The sequence below is a fragment of the Pagrus pagrus genome (assembly GCF_965226575.1).
Source record: "Pagrus pagrus genome assembly, chromosome: 6".
Classification (NCBI taxonomy): domain Eukaryota; kingdom Metazoa; phylum Chordata; class Actinopteri; order Spariformes; family Sparidae; genus Pagrus; species Pagrus pagrus.
Window position 1 is genome coordinate 12402906 of NC_140190.1, and position 22776 is coordinate 12425681.

A 22776-nucleotide genomic window follows, 5' to 3' on the forward strand; every position below is an offset into this window, starting at 1 on the left:
CATTAAAAGATTTAAACATCAGAGAAAACAGAGATAAATGTCATTTTTTCACACTTCTGAATGTAGCATGGTCTGTCAAGGCTGTCACAAGTTCCCTTGAGTTAAGTTAAGGCTGTTCAAACTCTACAGGAGGTCTTCAATACTCCACAAAGGCTTTCCCTTTTGTGTCAATCCTGCAAAAACAACAGGTTGTCAGTTCTGGATCTAGAAGATCTTCATGATGTGCACGTATTTCTCGCTGAACTTACTTTATCTGCAGAGTGCCTGTGAATCCTCCCCCACCTGAGGTTGAATCCAAATCCTTCAAAACACTTCCTGTTGTATTTTTCCTCATATTTCGTCAACTTTGTTCCCGGCGCTGGTAGCTAATAAAAACTCCAATAATTGCGGTATTTTTCTTTGAAGTGTCACCTGTGTTTGTGTTGTGAACGGGGGAAGGGGAGGAACAGAGGGAATGGTGACGCAGAGAGATCTTGCGACACGACAAGATATGCATTTTTGCCTTATTAGACAGGAGAGGTAGAAGAATCGGAACAAACCCGAAGAAGCAACTTGGTTTCAGAGAAATGCTCCCCCAAAAAACACACAGCCCGCTACTACCAATATTTGTAAGCAGCTTCACAGAAAACAAAGTTGCCTCTGATAGATTTGCTTGAACCCCTGCAGGTAATGCGAACAAACACAAACGATCCTGTGCTCAAACTTGCCTCGCTGATGGTGAACACATAAATAAACAACCACCACTGCTGCTAAAAATCTTTCTGACGTGACTCGGGCACAAATGTTCACAGACGAGTTGATGTTTTAAAGTTTTATTCACCTAAGTTCAGTCTCGTTCGTCGACTTGGTATCCCAGAAGTAATGGCGACTTAATGAAATGCATCACTTGATCACATTTAAATGCTACTTTAATGCACCAGTAGACGTAAAAATCAATAGTATAAAAATATAACAGTGACAGGATCCATTCTGCATAATGACAAATGTAGACTTTGACACACAACTTGTTCTTTTATGTTTCTTATTGATTTCTACTTTATCTTCTTACTACTAGTTATCATCTGAACACTTCTGACTCAGCTTTGCATGTATGCGTCTCTTCCTGAATGGAGGCCAGCTGTTGCTCAAGATCAAATCTTGCAGTTGCTTGTGAATGATCTGCGTCGGGATCACTGCAGTCTTGTAAATCAAACTGATAGTGACAGTTAAAATCATCTGCCTGTGAACAATGTGAACAGGTGGACGCCAAGTTGGCACGGTCGGAGCAAACAGCTGCTTTCAGAACGTCACTCGGGGAATACAAACCGCCTGTGTCTGTTTCTCGAAACCAGATTAAAATAAAAACACTGACATGGTTGACTGAGAGGGATACCAGAGGGTCGGCTCGCCTCACTGCCCCAAACATCCAATTTAATTGCTTTTTTCATTAAAAAATGAACAGGGTACATCTGAGTGCAACCTGATTTCCATCTAAAGTATCGTCCCTCTTGTTCGTCGTACTATATCTTACCCAGAAAAATAAACCTGTGAAGTTATTATTTGTGATTAAAACCTGCTGAGGGACGTTCATTTAGAAGCTGGGCGTGCGTATGCAGACACAACCTCTGCTGCAGGTGAAGATAACACAAGGGGGAAAGTGCCAATGTGTCTTTATTCAAGAGCTGCACCTGCTGTCAGTACAGTTTTGAGGTGCTGACACTTGGACTTTTTTTTTCAGGTTCGAAGATTTGATATTTTTCAAGCTTTGACTTTGAGACCTGTGACATGTTGTGCATTTTAATACTCTAAAGTACCTCAAAGTATATTTTAAGGTATTTTAGGCGACATGTATCAATTTACGTGTCACAGGTTATTGCATCAATATATTTATCAATACTTTGATAAATAGATTTAACTGTTAATTCTTCTACCATCTGTAAAACCATTTGTATTCATGTTAATCACAAAGACTTTGTAAATAAAAACACTTGATGGGATAAAAAAACAAATGCATTCTTGGAAACAGATGGAGAGGGATTCAAGTGAAAACTGCAGATTGATAAACAGACTTTATGACAGAGTGTCTGCTGTCTGAAAGTGTTCAAAATAGTACTTCACATTTAAATTTGCAGCATTTGGCAGACGTTTGCACCCAAGGCAGCTTAAAGTGCTGCTCAGTGTTCATGATTAAGTAACTAACAGATCAAGTGAACATGAGCCATCCAAGTGGACGAGTTCAAGAGTTAAAATTACGCGCGAGACCAAGAAGCTTTAATTCTCTAATTCAAATCCTACATTAAATTTAATTTTTAATCAATTTATTTTTTAAGTCACAGGCTTAAATCTGCTACCAAGAATGTTAGTGTCCATCTGTATGGTGGTGGTGAAGAAGAAAACATTCCTTCAAGTCTAATTCTGTGGCTGGTTCAGGTGAGGTCTATTCACTGTGCAGCAGAGACACAAGTTCACAGCGAGACATTGAAACTAACAGCACTCCAGGACTGTATTCTTGTCCTTTCTGTCCTTTCAGCTCCAGGGCAGGAGGGCACCTGGGATTCTGGTGCAAGCTGAGTTCCTGTGATAGTTAAGGTATGACTCCTCACAGAGTTGGTCTGGGCTCTCCTCACAATACAAAAAAAGATTCAATCACAGGGATCTGTTAATCAATATCAGACAGTTTGACTTAACACAGAGCTCACTGTCATATAGAAGAGGAGACACGTGCACTCCCTATGGGGAACAAAATACTTAATTCTTATGAAGTGTAAAGTTTGAAAAGTAAATTTTTTTAACTTAAATGTCTGCAGGACTTTCTAAATCTTATTAACATGAAAGAAGCTGCATCATCTCTGTCTGAGTGCTTCATCGTAGGCAACTGAACTGAGGCTTCTTCAGTTCAAACGAACTGGAGGGGATTGCAGGCTTTTGAACTCTGAGTGGGATTGTTGTTAAGGACATGTGCAAGCTCCAGAGTCATTAGGGCCACTTGTGGGTCGTTGACCCAACCGGCCTTCATGTGGGTTGCTAGGGCTAGAATTACCATGACCTGGATGACTGAGAACCATCAACATCATCTCTCATGTCTGGATAGGGGAGGGAAAGGCATACAGGATACATAATGTATCGCTAACATCTTTCCCGCTTGTCTTCGTAAAAAGGTCACTGTTGGTAAAATAATGTTGTTGTTTTTTTGTTTCCCTAAAAAAATATTTAATCTCTGTTGGAGCAAAGCGTGTGTTCTTGTAAAATCATGTATATGCACGTGTTTCTATGGACACATGTTAATGAAGGTTCTCAGTCACCCAGGTCATGGTAATAATAAGTGCTATATCGTAGGTAACTGGACTTGTTTCAGTCTGCTGAAGACGTTTCACCTCTCATCCAAGAGGCTTCTTGAGTTCTGTTCGGTTCAGAACTGATGAAGCCTCCTGGATCTTGGATGAGAGGAAACTAGGTCCAGTTGCCTACGATATAGCACTTAGTATTCTTTGGAAACACTGTGTAAATACACACACATGCATAAAATACTTTAACACTGTACCCCTTGTTAGTCCTTGTAGTGTCATAATGTCTTTTCATAATAAAAACTTAAATAGTAAAAAGAAGTGAAGACACTTAAATCATACAAAAATAATAATAAAATCTTCTTCGACACCGTAGCACCAAACACAGCACATTCATTATGGCTCCCTGTGCTCTAGTATTAAGAATATAGAAATAATAAATCGTGATGTTGCATAGCTCAGATAATTCTGTCAGAAAACGCCACATAATTGGAAGTGCATGTTTCACACCATGTCTGCATTTGCAAACATTGAAATCAACATCATTAGACCAAAATAGCGTGCCTGCTAATGGTGCTAAAGTCACATATCACATGACCCAGACACCAGAGGTGTGAGTGGTGACTGATCACACTTAAACTTACTTAAACATTACCCGAGTTTTGGCTCATTCAAAAATGGCTGAAACAATCTCCCTCATCACCACCAGAGAGCAACGATGTGCCAAATGTTACATAAGTACGCTTGAAAGACAATTTCATATATAGTGCAAGGCTGACCATGAAAACAGTTCATTTAAAAACCCGATATTTGACATTCGACCTCTCCGAGTCTTTCGCATTCATTCCACCTTTTTGCGAACAGAAAGTGACAGGACTCCTACAGCAGCTGTGGAAAAACTGAATAAAAGAGAGTCAAAGGTCGGAGAATTCAGACGAGGAATCCACCCGCAGTGCAGCTCCTGGTTGCGAATAAAGATCAACAAGCTGTCTGACACATACAGACCACTCTCGCCGTCTCTCCGTCTGTCTGCATGCTCCGACTCCTCCGCTAGTTACGGATCTCTCGCTGCTGTCTGGGCCGTGTCTCAGAATAGCATCATAAATGTGTGTATGGATTGTCTTCACACACTGCACAGTTTGCCAAGAGTCAGAGGTGTCGGCGACCTTCAGGCGGACAAGGACGAGGACAATCACAGGTAGCTGCAAAGCCTTTTAAATCCTGCTGAATTGATCAAGGAGCCCGGCGAGACGTAAAAACACACTCATCCAGATGAGAAGCTGAGGCGATGCTGCCCGGCAGCTCAAGAGGACTTTGAGGATGAGCAGGCCTGTGATAGTTCAGAGCATCAGGTTATCATGTTAAACTATGCGAGGAGATAGAACCAACATTAAGGAAATGAAAATCGCAGCCGCGTCAAATTACCTCCAGAGCAAATTTACCCAATTCTGTCTTGTGCTGCAAACTTGACTTGATTTCGTGAGACAGCGCCCTGAGGTAGAGGTTGCTCATCCACAAGCCGTTGGTGCGCCGCTCGATCCACAGCTCTTAGATCAACATCGATTACGTGAAATCTGACTTCTGAAACTTTTGTGAGAGGCCTCATTGTCCTCGGCATCAAAGTGCGCGAGTAACTGAAGGCTCCACCTGTCTGCTTCATTTTTCATGCCTCTTTTCCTGCTCTACTTCTCTGAGGATGATGGATGCTCTTGAAATCTTCGGGGGACAGCTGGTCATTAGGCTGGAGGTAAAGTGAGACTCGCCACATGACTGTGCTGAGTGGCAAAGAAGGTTACAGCGGAGGAATAAGAGGCAGGGCAGCGAGTTTGAGCACTTTTGTTGGCCGACATTACAGAGTCACATTGTTATGCAGCAGATAATAGCCTGCAGGTCAGACCGGGGGGCCTGGGGAGCAGCCGGCTGTCATTCATTCAAGGTGACAATAAGCCGATGTCACCAAAAGTCCTGGTTGTGGCTCTGCAGTGTGCCGAGCCTCTGGGTGTTGTGTGTGTCAGAGAGTGCTGCATCAACACTTGAGTTGCTCACATGAATCAGGAAAGATTTTTTAAAAATGCTGTGACATAATATAAAAGCGCCCGCTGTCTGCAACATAACCACCCTGCATCCACACTGATCGCCTCGACAAATCACTCTGCACGCAGCCGAACAACAAGACCACCACCGCAGCATTCACCGCATGAGGCTCAGCAGCTTCTGCTCTATAGCTCACCTGGGACTGTGCATGAAATTTATAGCCCCTTCCAGACGCTGTATTTTCACCTTGCAGTTGAAAGGCAAAGACAGAGCTTCTGGTTTTAAAAGCAGTCTCCAGCTGGCTACAAACACCACAGATAGAGGTCGATGCTCTCTATCGCTGCCTCCGCTGAGCAGTCTACCCTTCAAACGTTCAGACAGCCATGAGAACCCCCAGAGACCAACGCTTCCTGTTCTGTATCCAGCTCTCAGTGCTGCTGCTGCTGCCCTTCCCACAAACACACACACACACACACACACACACACGCACATCAAGCATTTAATTCATACCAATGTGTGCTCTCCTGCTTCAGTAAGGTGGCAGCTGCCTCTGCACCCGAGCTTCAGGAGGTGAAAAACATCTGAGAGGAAAAGACAAAAAGAGGAAGTCACAAAGTTCAGTGTCAAAACAACTTCAAGTGTTTTCAGGAATTAATTGAAGGCAGCTGGAGCTCGGTGTCAACAACTGAATTTACTTCTCAGTTATATCGGTCGATTAATCGATTCGTTGATCGAAAGTAAATGGTTGTCAACTATTTTGATGAATTGATTAATCGTTTCAGTCATTTTTCAAGCAAAAACGTCAAATATTTCCTGGTTCGAGCTTCTTAAAAGTGAGGATTTGCTGTTTTCTTTGACATTTATGATAGTAAATGAAGAGTGTTAGGGTTTTGGACTGTTTGTTGGCAAAAAGAAGTAATCTGAAGACGTCACTTTCGGCTCTGGGAAATTGTGATGAGCATTTTTCACATCTTATAGACTAAACAATCAATCTTAAAAATAATTGGCAGATTAATCGATAACGACAACAATGGTTTGCTGCAGTCAGTGTTTCCAGCTGACCAGTATTTGACCTTTCATGAGATGGTCAAGAGCCCCGCCACACTGGCGGTCGCCAGATAAGCACCAGATTTGTTTTGCACAAGCCGGCTAAGAAATAAAATAATTTTCCAGAGAACTAATATTAGATTAGGCATCTGTATCTCACACACATCAGTGCTCGTCTCCACTTTTTCAAGCATTGGCGCACTGTCACAAAAACAACCTACAGCATCTTGCATAGATGCATTTTTATGTTACGTGCTTGTCAGGACACATCAGGACACATTAGTCTTAATGCTACAAAGACATGTGGTCATGACCATCTCTGCACTTGGTTTGAGTAATCGGATTACAATGCATCTTGGAGGTTGTCTACAGTTGTATTTAGAGCTGTCAACTTGCCCAAGACACATTTTTAAAACCAAGCATGAACAGTGTCCCAGAAGTGTTGAGGCTCTATATTTCTGGAAAATGTTGCCACTATTCCTTTGTCACGTTATATAATTTAGCTGCGGTTACAACAGACATTGAGGCAGAAAGCGTCAACAGACTTGTCAACATGAAGTCTCCTATAAATTAGCATAAGACTTAAGAAGTATAAACAAAATGTAGAAGAGTCAGAAAGAAGCATTTAACAAAGAGCACAGTTTGGTCGCCTCGGGGCATTTTGGGAACGTGTTTTTAAATCTCCTGTGTTTTTAGTAAAGTACTGGCTCTAATGGAGTGTTATCTATTTTTTATTTTTACTTGTATCTATAATGAATTACTTTGTTTTGTTTTGCATAATGTTTTATAATTCTCTTGTATGTTTTTTTCTTGTGTTATTGTACATGTTGTCAGGTCTCCCTTGAAAATTAGATCTTAGGCTGAATGGGACTTATCGCATTTAATATTTATCATACTTTTTAAAAATGATATTCTTATTTTTTCCCAAAAACATTTCATCTTACTGTATGTATATGGTTCTTAGTGATTGTGCCATTTCGCATTGCAGATACCAAAGAGGTCAAAAGGTCAAAATTTCAGCATGGATACCCGACAGAAATGTAGATGTGTCTGGGTTTGGGTCCGGTTCAGTCAAGTTAAATGATATGGTGCTTTCAAATTCTTTAATCGAAAATATAGTGTAAAAAATACAGTGATATTAAATGATATCTGATAAGTGCTGAATCTACTGTCTGTATTGGGGCTACAGACTATGTTCAGGTTATATTAACTGTGTCGGGTATGGCTGTAAATAACAGAACACCTGTTGAGCTCGGGTCAGGCTGAGTTAGTACTCTCTTGGACTCGGTTGGGAGTAAACAGAAAAATGTGGCCCAGAGCTGCCCTCTAGCAAAAAAAAAATGAAAATGGTGCTAAGATATCCCTTTAGTCGCGACTATAGGTCAGGCTTTACAAGCACTGGATCCTTCATTTCCCATAATTCAACTCTATACTGTCTTTTATTTAGACATTAGAAACAAACATCTTCGAAGCTTCCAGTTTGTGATCAGTTTTGCGTCTCAAATTCCCGACCTCTGATGAGCTGCAGAGAAAATTATACAAGTGTTTTCACAGGCCGAGTTCTCTTCATGACTAGTAAACTGACCTTTATGCATAACATCAGTGAAGTTCCCCTTCAAACGTCCTACATAATAACAGCTCAGCACAGTGTTACATGAAGTGAATGTGATTTGCATCTAAAACAGATAAACTGTGAAACAACAACTTGTGCACAGAAGTTTGAGACTGATGCAAGAGGAAACAAAAGACCAAAATGAACTCATCTCCATCTGTGGCCATCGGTATCAGCAGAGGAGCCGCCAGTGGCAGCACCTCATCTCCAGCGTGGGAGAGTGGGTGCTGATTGTAGGACAAGGACGAGAGAGCTGGTTCAGTCATTTTTCAAGAGGATCGGCGGACTCGTCACTGCCACCCACTCCCATAAACACAGCTCAGCCTCAGCGGGGAGCAGAGAGACTGTGTCTGCAGATGGACAGAGGAGGTACGACTGTGTGGGCAGCACAGAAAGTACACTCGACATCCTCTCCTGATGCCGGTCATATGAGAGCCACATGGCTGCAGCTTCCCCTCACCTGCAGCAGAGAGCCAGTGGGATGGTGAGCGCTGTGATAACACTCATTTTCTGCTTGGATGGACAGGCAACTGAAAGTCACATGCTTTAAGTCAGAAATAGCACTGGTTCATCCACTGTCGGTGATGTGGGTTGAGGTCTACAGTGCTAGCATTAATGTGCAGGTCATACTTGAAGAGTTTCATCTATTATGAGTCATGTGACACAGGTGACAGAATGAATGACCTTTGTTGAAAGAGGGCAGAAAAAAAACAAAACTACAGTTTGGCCTGATGGTGACGCCAGAGAAAAGTCTGACAAGAAACACTTTTGTCCTCTAAAAAATACGATCCATCATAAAGGATCAACTTCATCTTTTGGGGCAGAACCATTTTTGGTCCGAAGTGCTGTACAGAAATGCAGCCGATGGCATTTTTTCAATATTTCTGGAGCTTCACAGCAAAACAGCGTTGCAGCATTTTCCTTAACTGAAGTAGATGGAGACACAATTCAAAAACGTACTGAGAAAAACATACAATGGCTCCATGCAGCTTGTCCAGCATAATCCAAGTCACCAGAAGCCCCGAGGTAAGTGACGCGTTTCCAAATTAATTTTAAAAACGCGTTACTTACACCTCGAGACATGTTAGAGCTCACGCATCCACTTCAGGCGGGGTGCGTGCTTATGTTTTTAGCTTAGCAGTTAGTTAAGATTTTGGGCTTTAAAAATAAAGGGTGTGACTAATGGCATGTGGGTGAGTGGATAACATCTTAATTTTCATTGTTGGGTGAAGCAACTGTCCTGATGATTAACTGAAGCTTGTGTCACATTCATTGTGCAGACAGCAAGTTCTTAGCACATACTGCCACTTTCAGAGGTCACTGGCTTTGACTCACAACTTCTCTGTACAGAACAGCAAACCAGACAAATGCTTGAAAAGTTGCTGCCATAAAAATGTTAATCTTATCATTAGTCTTCAGCATGAGGATTACAGATTCAGTCAGCTCAGCTTCTCATTAGGTCAAATATCCAGCATTTGACCAGAAACCTGATTGAGAGCAGACTACCGAGACAGTTTGGGTCCTCTGCACCAGTGATCAAATGTAATCTACATCAAGGAAGTGGAAAACTACTCCAAATCACATCGGAAAACTACATGTATGGATCTTTTAGTGACCAATTAAAACAATGGATTAATACATAAGACACTCACAATTAGTGATACGAGTGTTTCATTTGTAGTCATCTGAATTTTTATTTTTGGTCCCCAAAAATGACATGTCATGTGACTTTTATCGCACATATGCCTAAAGACTAAACTCACTGGCATTTTAATCTGCACGGTTCGTTCTAAAATACAATTAAACCTGCCCAACACAGGAACAATTATATATAAATAAAGCATGAACTCTATACACTTCACATGTTTAATGTACCAAATTGCACAAATGGAAAGCTTTTATGCACATTAACATAATGCTGTCAAGCTGTAGAAAACCATTAACATTTTAGAGCAACCCAACACAAGTAATTTCAGAAGTATTGATACCAAAAAAAGCGTACGTTTTAAAAGTCTAAGCTGCATTAACGAGATCCTACACGAGGAATTTTACCAACTGCTCCATTTCCTCACTTCGTCTCAGCTGTGTTGTTGAACCAAGTATCATTACTGCCATCTAGTGGAAGGCCACAGCAATTTCAAGGCAAGAGGATAAAGTTTTATTGAATTAATATACAAAACATACAAAAAACACACTGAAACAATACAACACTGTCAATATGACACATTAATCGGCAGGGCAAGAGACTTCAGCTGGAGTGGACAGCTCAACATCCTAGAAAACAGAAATGCCCAAGTTGGAGTATCATTCAGATCACACATGCCGGTTTTTATTATAATGTGCATCTACTTGGCTCTTACTGTTCTGACGTCTTCAATGATGACCAAGCCTTTCTCCTGAACTTCAATGTCACTTTCCGTGTTGTTGTGCGAGCAGTACTCCTCACTCTCCGTCTCTACAGTACTGGGCTGAGAAAGGATCAGCATTAGGATCCCTTTGTGTCTCCAACCATTATAGTGCATGTTAAAAGGCTTTAAACGTTATAGTTGGTTTTGCACCATTGCAGGTAAAGTACATACCACGTTTCACTAGAAACTGAATATGTGACAATGTCCAGAACAGAAAATTCTCATGTATTCTACAGATTAAAGGAAGTGAAACTGAAATGTCCAGATACACCGTCAAGTCCCCTCAAATTATGGGCAAGGCAAGAACATATTGCACCAACCTCATAGTCAGGATCCTCCTCAGGGCCGTCATCGTCAGCGAGCTCCTGATTGAGCGCCTCCACCCAGGTCGGGTGCTCTTCTTCCTCCTCATCCTCCAACTCATCCTGCTTTCTCTTGCTGCCCTTTCCGCAAGGTTTAGTAGGAGAGACTCTGATTTCTGTTGGGAAACAAGCTCATTTTTAAAAATCAGTAGCCCACGCTGCCACATGTGAAGCCGTGCATTTAAGGATACCTTCACCAAATCTGTTCCCGTTTGACCCTGCTAGGTAGGGAAAACCATGTTGACCTGTATTTTGCCATGTTACGCCAATGAGCCAAGGAACAAGTCAAGTGTTTTACATTTTTCTAGTTAGGAACTGCTGCACTCGGCAGGGTTCAAAAACATAAATCTGGCACCTGATCCCTGCTTTTTTTGATGCCAATTATGCTCTTAATTCACCAGTACCAGATATATTTTGAAGATTGCCCAGCCTTGGTGTAGGTATTCTGTCCCATGACTGAACGATAAGCTTCAGCCAAACTATAATAGTATAATTCAAAAGCCCAAAAGGTTTTAACAAAATGTGAGGGGTCTCTTTGATGCATTATATCAAAAGGTAGGGGGGAAAAAGGCTTTTATTTTTTCCATATTTAAATTAATCTTCATTTTTAACTTGCAGCCTTTGAGCACAATTGTCAAACCACCTCCAGATTAAATAAATTAATCTCTTAAATCCAAATTATCTGGAGTTTCCTCAGAATTTAGAGTGCCATCTTTAAAAAGTTTGTTTTAGCCAGTGATTTAATTAAAATAGGTGTTAATATATGTCTAATGCAGAAGTAAAGGCGTTGCTTTACTGTGAAAGAGTCATGTACTGGATTGAAAAGAAACCAGCTACTCAGACAGCACACCTGGAGAGAGGGAGCGCCCAATGCTGCTGGACACCGGGTACCCCAGAGCACCCTGCACCCAGCGGGGCAGGACGGACAGCAGCAGGCGGGTGACCCGGTGCAGGCGCTTGCGGCCGGCGAGGCTCTGGCGTCCGGGGCTGGAGACCGAGGCAGTGACGAGGGCCTTCTCCTGTGGCTGCCGGAAGCCCAGCACCCACCAAAACCCGCGGTACGTGCGGACCTAAAAAGTGAGCGCCATGTTAGGTCGCACGTTAAGCTAACATGCTAAATGTAGCTAAACATTAGCTTCGGGTCATACCACGATGCCGAAGGGCCAGAAGAGGCCGCGCAGCACGGAGCGAAACACCCCGTCCCTCCTCACAACTCTGTCCTGCAGGCGAGGACACAAGACTGATGAGGACCACGACAAGAGACAGAATATATCTTAGATTTGTGAACCCAGCATTACCTCTGTGTCGTCGGCGTGCTCCTGCTCCGCAGTGTCTCTGTGGGCTTGTGTCGTCATGCTGCTTCGGGTCAAAGCCTGCTGTCCTGCCGGCTGCGATGATGATGATGATGATGAGGGGGACGAGAAGAAGAAGAGCTGCGGTGTCAGCAGACTGTGGAGGAGAACATGTACCCGCAACCTGTCGCTGTGTAGCCAATCAACGGGGAGATATGCACCTGGTGCAATCAGAGCGGGCCAATGAACAAGTCCCGCCAATTAACCTGCGTCAGAGCAAGTAGTGGTGGTCAGGTGACCATAGACGCGCATACGTAGAAGCCTGTGGCCGCCATATTGGATGTGGCAGGTGGCAGCCCTGTAAACACATGGAGGACGCTGAATAAAAAGCATTAATGTTTATATAACTGATTTTGATGAATTGTTTTTCTATTTAGTGATTTATATTTATTTAAGTTCTAACAATGACAATTATCTGCAAATCAAAATAAGACACTGCAACTGGCAGCGAGTCCGCTTTCTTTTCTTTTAGCAGTGAAGTAATATACTCCATGACAGAAAATTATACACTTATTATATTGTATACAAAAACATATAAATAAATACGCACCATGTGTTATGTAAGTTTGTCGTCCTTATTTAAAGTTAAATTAAATTAAACAACTTCACAGTAGACTGACATGTAGTAACTATGGTCCTTTAAACATGCTGACACTTTGTCTGTTACTGCACCAAGTGTATGTATTTTTTATGTGGCAGCCTTTATGTCCACTAAATTTCCCGAGGGACAAATTAATAAGTAATCTTGAATTTTAGCACTTAGTCCTCATATGATATTGATCAAACAAAGTGTAGACAACTTGCATAATATATGGTGCATATTTATAATAGCAGCCAACTGCAAATTTACATCCTTTTTTTTCTACCATAAAATGTTATTGTATACAATAAAATAAGTGTAATTTTTTGTCATGGAGTTTATCACCTCACTGCTGAAAGAAAAGAAATCAGACATTATTCATACTTAAATGAATATAAATCACTGAATATAAAAACAAACAAAATTAGTTACATGCAAATGTTAATGCTTTTTATTCAGAAAACCAATTCACCCATTCACATAGTTAATTATATATGTTATAATGATTCAAGTATGTATTCACCAGCATCCACTTACCCCTCACCACCTATCTACATAAGTACACACACACATATAGCCTTTAGCCTATCATTTGGTTGTAGGCCTCAGCTCTTTATTTGACATTAATAAACGTTTGTTCCAAATTAGCCTATAATGTTTGTGAGAACTCATGTATAATAAGGTCTCAAATTCCTACTGACAGAATAACATTTTTCTTGACTTGAGGTTGAGTTATGCAGATTTACACACAATAATGTGTGTCCTGCTGCACATTAAAGAAGTAAAGTTATGGATTAACAGAAAAGCAAGTTTAGGTTAAAATAATCTTAAAGGAAACATCAAACATGTCTTCTCACATGTGTATATTTGCTTTGCTCAGTCCTGACAGTGAATGAAAACTACAGTATTGACTATATTGAATATCTCTGGAAAGTTGGTCAGACAAATCAAACAATTTTAAAGATATTTTGTTGGACATTATTCATCATTTTCTGACATTTTTTAGAGAAAATAACCCGCAGATGAATTGTTAATGAAGAAAGTCAACATTTGCTGACAAACAGAAAAGCAGCCTGAAACCATTTAACCATGAAAAGGGTGAAAGCAACATGTTATGGATGAACTTCAGGCTGCATCCTTCATGTTACCACATAAGCTCTGAGATTCAGGGCGATGCTGCACCTCTGTCAGCTCCTTAGCATATGAAGAGGTTTAAGAGAGAGGCTGTTTGTTATGCTTCCACACTTGAGCTCCCTAATTGGTAACCATTTCCGCCTCTGGCTTTCGTCACATTTACGCATCTGTTGATGCATTTGGTGGCGGGCGAAATGTGAGAAGTATAAAAGCTGCCTGTCATCTCCCCCTTTGTCAGTCTTGTGTGCGACGGAATCGAAAGACATCCAGTGATGGATAAGAACTCAGTCACGCGGACCTTCAGCATCGGAGCCGTCTGCAGTGGAACCAAAGCTTCAGATGATTTCTACTTATCGCGCCGGCACAGCAGCGCAGGGATCCGTGCACTCCTGTGGGCCACCAGCAGTGCAAAGTCCCTCGGGTGTTCTATAGGATCGGACTCTCAGACAAGCCGAGATAACATTTTCCCAAATATCCTGACACCTGACAGCATCCCACAGTTCACTATACCGAGTCTGTCTGTGCAGAACAGCTTAAGATCATTGGACAAAGAGACAGAAGAGGATTATGCAGAGTCAGAGGAAGGCTTAGGGAGTTCTTCGACTGAGCCCGAGCCATCTCCATCTCCATATGCTTCTCCAGCCTGCTCCACGCTCTCATCATCCACATCATCCTCAGGCTTCGGTTTGGTTCTGTCGGACCGCAGGGCTGAGCGGAGCGTCTCGGACCCCTTTACCCAGAGGAGATCTCTTCCTCAGAGGGAGGGGTCCCATCCTCGCTCCTACACCGAGGCACAGCACTGCCTGGACCCTGCCAGCAGAGCCGCCTTCTCCCTGCCGCACCTAACCAAAGTCACAACTCCGTATGGCTTCATCACCTTGAGCCAGAGCCCACAGATGGCGAGCGAGGAGGCACTTCTCTGCCAAGCTGGGCTACGGCGCTTAAACAAGGACGAGGAGACTGCGAGCTGTCTCAGCAAAGCTCCAGGGACGAGGACAGTAGACAACAAAGGCAAATCTCACCTGTCAGGGAACAGTAAGGGACTGTCTAAAGACTCAAACGGCTCACAGAATAAAGGGTCAGTAAAGAAAGAGACAGAGGCTTCTAATGCCTCCTCCAACAACGCTACAGTTTCATCCTCCTCAACATCACGACACCCAGACGGCAAGTGCAAACGGCGCTTCTACGAGGTTATCAGGAAACACTTCACCTCCCGCCGTTAGCAATGACATCATGGGACTCATATGCAGCAACGCAAAGTGTCTAATCCAACTTAAGAGACAGTTTTTGTCTTGTGTTGACAAACATGTCAGCATGATTAAGCTGAAAAATTTAACAGTTCATGTCACTTAAAACAATAAATCAATGTAAACAGACTGCTGCAATATCTCGTGTCTTATGTCTTTCAAAGTCATATTTTATTTGAATGTTCCTGTCTCTTGTGTCGAGGGTCATCTTTAAGGGCAGAGAGAATACTTCACATCGTCATGTGTTTAAGGTTAATGAATTCCTCGACCGCTTTCATGATCTTAAATGTCACTCCCTTGCAAGCTGTCTGCTCCTCTTCAGCCCCCGGTTGAATTCATCTTTATTGAGAAACTAAGCCGTTCTCCTTAGCATATGAAGAGCTTCAGTGGAGAGGTCCTTAATGATGGTCCACAAATACATCCTTATAGCCTGCGTCCTCAACTCTCCCACACACGGATATTTAGTGGGTAAATATCATTATGATGCAGATCGCTCTGCTCTACGCGGAGGGATGAGGAGAATACGAAGTTAGTCCCCGAACACGAGAATAGATCATGGTGATGTAAATTTATAATTACTCTCATTTTTTTTGTTTATATTCATGACGTGAGTTATTTTGCATGAATGCTCTCAGTTTCCACTTTCGTTTGAATGATTCAGCCACTTTATAGCAGGGCGGCCCAAAGTAGGGCCTAATCCGCCAACAAAATATAATGGAACTCAGTAGAGCGCATATTTCCACAACAGTCCCTTTTAATAAAGGCTAATCCAAAATCAAACTCAATAGCCCTTATTGTAAACCTCCCATAACTGCTTAACCATATTAAAGCTCACCAGATCTATGGTCCGTATCAAATTATACTCACTCATAGACACCAGCCAATTAAATATGCCAGATTTTTTTCATGCATTATTCCCTGAGAAATCGATGAAAACGTCAAACATGTTAAAGAGAGTGAGAAAGAAATTCCTGGATCCGTCCCTTTATCTGGATCCGCACCAAAAGTTAATGGGGTCTATTCTGGGCCGAGATCCATCCTCCATCCAAGTTTCGAGGAAATCTGTTGAGTAGTTTTTGTGTAATTCTGCTGACAAACCAACAAACAAACACACAAACGGACACAGGTGAAAACATAACCTTCTTGGTGGAGGTATTAAATAAACAAAATTATTTTTCATGAACTGAGCATGGCAGACAAAGGGACTTTTTACACAGGAAGTCAGTCAATTTAGAGAACTTGGGATCCTAGTAACATTTTGCATTTTAACAAAACAATGGGCGTTAGCCTTCACCTAATGGTCCATCACTAAGTTTCAGTTTTGGCCTTCCAAGGGAAAAGGTTTGGGCTTCAAAATATTCTCTACAAAAGCAGGAATACCCTGATTAAAATAAGCTTGATGTTGGAAAAATATAAGTTTGTACACACACAGACATGATTGAACGTGATTGTATATTTCTCTTGTATATAAGAAACCAGAATTAACCTCATCTGCCACTGGTGCCCAAACCAAACCAAAGATTTCACTCTCTGCTGTGCTGATCTTCATATTTACTATTTCGGATTTGACTGACATTTTTGCCTTTGTTGACCGTTTCCACTTTTTCCTTCCTCTCCTGGAGAGTATCTGTCCATCATGCAGGCAGCAGCAGGATTTTGACCTGCAGCCGCATGAACGATAACCACACTGACCAGCCACATGCACAAGCTCCTTTCCGGCTCCTAATTAGGCTGTTTTCCATGTGGTAATACACGGGTTCACATCATTGTTGGCCACAGCATGTTTACACAGTAGCATCATGTTTTTAAATGAGATGGTGACTGTTATGGTCTAAATATAACAGAAATGATACTGAAAAAACCTGTTTGAGAGGCAACAGGCCCTTGGATGTGTGACTCATTGTGGGATGGGAGTACGTCAGCAGAACACACTCTGCCTCAAGAATACACTCTAGGTCGCACGACAGCACCAATAATGATTGCACTCAGATATTACAATATCATATCATACATACATGGGCACTGCGTGTATCAGGATATCCAAAATTGGTCACTACAGTCAGTTTCTGATAATGATATGCCTTTTTCTCAGTGGCATTGTGGCGTGAGACCTCACTTCTTTGTTGTTGCACATTGTAATTTTACGGTTAAGATGCTTTGTAGGCTGCTTTTCCACACATGCATTTATAATAGCATTTGTAGTCTTGCGGTGGAAATGTGGTGGAAATGTTGATCAGTCCATCACTTTGGTCCAGACTGAAATATCTCAACAACTACTGGATGGATTGCCATGAAAATTGTACAGACATTCATAGTCCCCAGAGGATGAATCCTATTACACTGTAAATGTGTTCAAGATGTGTGTTGATGTTTTAGAATTAATTTACGCCTTCTCTATCATATCGTGTAACACTATTAAATGGTAATGTTTGATAGGAGATGTTAACATTGCCTGCTGTCTAATGGAAGCCAACATGGGTTATCAAATATGATATGTTGTTTCTACCATGAAATATGCCTTCTGGATTTTACACTATCCAACGTCTTTTCAGTTGGTGATCAATCAGGAAGCAGGTACATTTTAACACATTTTTGTATTCCCTACGTTTACAGTGCCACATTTGAGCTTTCCACCCTGAGCGTGATGCCAGAGAAAAATGGCCGCCATACGAATGTGGTCCATTGATTTTTAATTGCTAGATCCATGGTCTATAGCAGGGCTGCCCAAAGTGGGGCCCGCAGCCACACTCCAGTTAGTTGAAAAAGTGTGGGCACCCCTGTACAGTGGTCCATCTGACTATTACATGAATTGACATCAAATTTGGTAAAGAAATTCATGTCCCCCTCTGGAAGAACTGCAGTAATTTTGGTGATCCTTTGACCTTAAGCACCATGGATGAAATTCTAGTGCCACCATCAGGCCAAATTTTTTACTTGTCTAATATTTCCCATCTGCCTCAGCTTTACTGTGCTCAGTGCTGATTAGAAATGAATGTGAAACCAAAATAGCCAAATGAACATTATACCTGATAAACATCAGAATATAAGCATTGTCATTTTGAGCAAATTAGCATGCTAATGTTAGCATGTTGCGCAAAGAACTGCTGTACTTAAATACAGCCTCATAGAGCTGCTAGCATGTGGAGTCTTAGTCTAGTTTGGTCGTAAATAACAGCCTTTATCTAATTAAATCCTGATTATCTGACTATTGGCATCACAACTATCATCATACTGGCTTTCAGAGAAAACGTGTTTAAACTTTCAGAATCCAGCAGGTCTTGGTACAGTGTTTCTGAGCAGGCATGCATTGCTGAAGTGTCATTGCGCAACACACCTGCCAGAGTTTGTTTTTTTTAATGATTATTACATAACAAGTTACTAACTTTGCTTCTGCTTTCCTCACGTCCACACCTTTGATGTCAGTCACAGTGTGTAATGCTCCCTAAAAGAAGTGTTCCTTTCCATGTCATCATTTATAGGACACAGAGAATAGACAAAGTTGTTTGACTATAAATTGTGCAAGATTTGGACATGATAAACCACCTGTCTTTCTCTGCTAAAACATTTTACCTTTCCTTCAAGTCAGTGAAAGCAAAAAGCTCTAACAAGCAAGCACCAGACCCTGAAGAGGGCATTGCACGTGTAAAGCCTCAAACTGCATCATCCCAAAGAGAAAGGTTCACGCTGAGGCCTCTCATAGCGAATGCAGATCATCTGCAACTGAGAGAAAGAGAGAAACAAGAGTGCATATTGAAGGAGAAGGGGGGCTCTGCTGTAACTGCTCTTCCCCATTCTGTCAAGTTGAGGTTAGCTCAGAGAGCAGTTTTGCCCTCATAACAGACACAACTTTTTCCGGTACCAACCTCAAGCCCTGACGATTAGTGCCAAAGATAACGAGAGCAGAGAATTCACAAGAAAAACATGCAACTACACAGACCGAGAGAGAAGTGAGAGGGGGAGTGACTGATGCAGATGGGACGTCTTTCACAGAAGCGCTGAGTTAGCCACCTGTGAGCTCCAACAGACACTGTTGCTCTGTGACAGCAGTGAACTGTGAGAGAGGTGGCGGAGCGGGTTAGGTGGTGTTAACTTTGTAGATTGCTGATGGCGTCTGGTCCTGTGAGCAGAGAGGAGGAACAGCCACCAGCGCTGCCTGTCAAACAGCACAGGTAAGACATAGATATCCTAAATATTTGGGACAAAAGTGGATTGCATTGGTATTTAAAGTACAGTTTAAATCCTTTAAAAACATGCACAAACAAATCTTTTTCAAACTTTCAGAGAAACTTGTTGCAGACACACAACTTTCCACTCGAGAATAGTTGCAGTCTGTTGATGCACCGTGCATATATTCATGCTAGAAGGGTAAAGACTTGTGTTATTTGTGTATTCTCTCACACAGGAGTCGCTCCAGTGTGGAGTCTGACTGTGTTATGTTCAGCCCTGTTGCACTCCAGCATCAAAACTGCTCATACAACGATGTCTTCCCTGAAGCCACTGATTGTCATGCAGCCCGGTGCCCCATACACCAGCGCTACGGTAGGTCTGCAGACTGATGAAGTGAGCTCAAGTGAGGGAAAGAAACCACACGTACGTAAAACAACTCCAAAGCTAGTGTATGCAGAGTCAGTGCAATGGAAAAAGACATAATTTTACTATAATGCGCGGTTCATTCTTCTCAGTTCGTGTTTCGCGTGAGAACTGAAAAAGAGGAAGCAACCGTCTGAAACTCTTACTTTCAGTAACATATGATATCCAGACAATGACTTGGCAAACTGCATTCTGCCACTGATGACTCCAAAGTGTTGCATGCTCATTGCCTCTGCTCTGACCCAAATCCCTCTCACTGTGTTGCTCAGATCCCTCCCAACACCAGGTGAGGTTTTTCTCCGATGGCACCCCGCCACCTGTTCCAAAGAAGAGGTTAGCTCGCACCCTCTCCCTCCCGGGCTTCAATGCAGCTCCACAGTCTCCTCTGCCTCCATTTTCTCCAAGACCACCTCAAAACTTTGACAACCCCCTGTACATGCTGGCACCAATACCCGACACCTACTTCCATGAGGAGATGGAAGAGTTTAAAGCAGTCACAGGCAGTCCTGGCCCCTTACTGACCTTCTCCCAGCTGTCTTTTGACACCCCAGACGAACATCTGCCCTACCTCTTCAGCAGCTTCGACGACCAGAGGGCTGTCTTTCAGGGGATTCAGCATCGCCATCTCCTCTTCCTGAGAAGTATGGCACAAAGCGTGGATGCTGGGATCCTGCTGCAGGGAGAGGCCCTCAGCTCATACCAGCCTCAGGATTTCCTGCTGTGTGAGGGCAGCGAGCCAAAGCACATGGGAGACGCCGTTTACTACAGTCTGCACAGCCCCAAGCTCCCAGGGAGGGTTCTTGGTTTAAGGGTAATGCACCAGTTTGTTCTGTGTGATAATGCATGAAGTGCAAATGTTTCTGTTGTATACTGTGCTCACCTGTAGTTGAAATCGTGTTTAAGACAAAGAAATTGTTGCACACAGCAACCAGTCATACAAACATGATCTTTATCACGTTGCCAACTGTGACTCTGACTTGCGGTGCCAGAAACACTTCCTCTGAACTGTCATCAGGTGACACAGCTGCAACAGGAAGGCTAGATATTTTTTTTTCATATTGAACACATTGTTGCAATGCAAGGGTTTCTTGAACATGAGCTTAGTTTCATGAACTTGTCTGTTTTCTGTCTTTTCTGTGCAGGTACACAAACACACTGATGACCCTGCCTCAGATCGCACAAAACACCAGCCATCACACGTCAACGTGCAAGATGTAATCGCTCGTTTCCAACCAAGCAGGAATGATTCAGGTCTCTTACAAACTCAACCAGGCTGCATCACTGCTACAGCACCAGGGGGAGGCAGCAGTGAGAACATTGATCTGCCTTCGGTTCAGTCTCTCCTCCAGAGAGGTCAGTCAGCGAGCGTTGAGAGAGACCTGCCACAGGCCACTCTAGAGGACTTTGTTCAGGATAGCATCTCGCTGCAGAGCACAGATTGTTTGGACTATGACAGACAGGTATGTGTTCTGCTGCTGCAGGTATTAACGGGCTCACTACATCTGTACAATATCAGTGCCTCTGCACCTGAGCTCAGACCTCTGGAGATCTTTTTAGTGTGGCCCAACAGAGAGAAGGAGGAGGGAGGAAACAAGCAAGGCCATGATGCTTCTTTGAAAGAGGCAATGGAGTGGGAAAAGATGGAGAGAAAAGGAACGACCCAGATGTTATGGAGGACACACGGTTCCCCTCGTGTGGTGTTAACCCCGCTATCATCTGCTCTTCCTGTACCTCACCCCTTCACCCACGTTAAATCCCAGATTGGAGCCTTAATTCAATACTGCCTCCACTCACAGGAGAGCCCGACATCTCTGGACTCAACTCAGTCCAAGTCCCCATACCGAAGTGGGCTTCTTCATCTGGCCTCTCTGCTCCAGAGCGAGAGCAGCGGGCCGCAGATGGCCGACATGGTGGCCATGCTTCAGGTGCTCCTCTGGGGGCCACGTGTCCAACTCTTTGATCGCAGACGCCCTATGACCACCGCTGTACACAACTGGCTGGCAGTCAAGCGAGCCCTGCTGGTGATGAAGTTGGCAGAGAGAGGGCTGGTCCAGGATCAGTCTGCTGTGGATTGGGAGGACTGCATGTGCCTGAAGTTCCTGTCATTCACAGACCCCGAGACGGTTGTGAGTGTGACCAGTCAGCTGTGGCTCTCTCTGAATGTGGACTGACATGAAATCATTCCTTTGAAGACTCTTGGATGTTTGCAGTCCAACACAGCAGGTTGTAAACTGTCAGTCTGCGTCAGATATACACTACTAATGTGTATGCCTTTCCCATTACTATTTTAAATGTTAAGATGTGGATTTACCGCTTTTCATAATGTGAAATTAATACTATAAAATGCTGCACTTTAAATGATTAAACATCTTGCTATAATAACATTAAAGGCCTTGTAAACGTCTTTTCTCAATCAGCTTATCGTGTACAAACTATTTAATGCCATTGGTTGCTTGACAAGAGATTTCTGTTCTTCTCTGTGCTCTCCTCACTGGTTTGAGCGCTCACTTAGAAAAAGGTGATGTCAAATATTTACATCCACCAATCAGGATTTGGCAACATTTGAATCAGATCTTCGACCACGCTTTTCGTTCAGGTGAAATACTGTACTTGGACATTTTTTGACTGTTAAACTCTTAATAAAAATAACCTTTAATTGTTGCTTACTTGAATTGTTATGTTATAAAAACAAGTTTTAAGGGCTGTGAGACACCTACCGCTTAAATAATTGTGCTATGGTTACGGTGCTCACTAGTCTACTGACTAGACCGTACGATTATTCTTAGCAATCATGAAGGTGAATACAATAGTGAGCCACTACAGGTCTCCACATGCATCATGCTTGTCACACCAGTTAGGAGTATCTGACACCCATGTTTCTAATAATGGGCAACTGTGCCGATATGCATGTTCAGAAGTGTGAAAGTAAGGTGAGGTTTGAACTTTGGTCATGTTTTTTTTTTCATTTTCACACTTTTTTTCAAGACTAGCTGAACGGTGGGCTGAAACTAACTCATGTAGGTGAGGTCCCTTTTTTCAGTGACAGTCCCCCTCATTTGTATAGCGCTGCAGAAATGTCTAAATAAAAAATAATACATAATTTATAATTATGTACGTATATATAAAAATAAATATGGGACTAATAAA

The 22776-nt window shown here is 42.6% G+C and overlaps 2 protein-coding genes across 2 annotated transcripts; one reads left to right on the forward strand and one right to left on the reverse strand.

Annotated features, from left to right (window-relative positions):
- Positions 1-10091: 10091 nt before the first annotated feature.
- On the reverse strand, positions 10092-12169 carry org (oogenesis-related gene). The gene is made up of 6 exons (XM_084356103.1): positions 12025-12169; positions 11875-11946; positions 11577-11796; positions 10685-10842; positions 10317-10424; positions 10092-10230 (listed from the first exon to the last, which is right to left on the reverse strand). Exons 1-6 carry the CDS (start codon positions 12079-12081, stop codon positions 10183-10185), a joined length of 663 nt encoding a protein of 220 aa, XP_084212229.1. The 5' UTR covers positions 12082-12169; the 3' UTR covers positions 10092-10182.
- A 6927-nt stretch (positions 12170-19096) lies between these two features.
- LOC311258760 (inactive tyrosine-protein kinase PEAK1) lies at positions 19097-22290 on the forward strand. Its single transcript, XM_084355317.1, has 4 exons — positions 19097-19208; positions 19442-19578; positions 19899-20440; positions 20772-22290. The coding sequence occupies exons 1-4, from the start codon at positions 19144-19146 to the stop codon at positions 21798-21800; spliced, it is 1773 nt and encodes a 590-aa protein (XP_084211443.1). The 5' UTR covers positions 19097-19143; the 3' UTR covers positions 21801-22290.
- Positions 22291-22776: the final 486 nt, after the last annotated feature.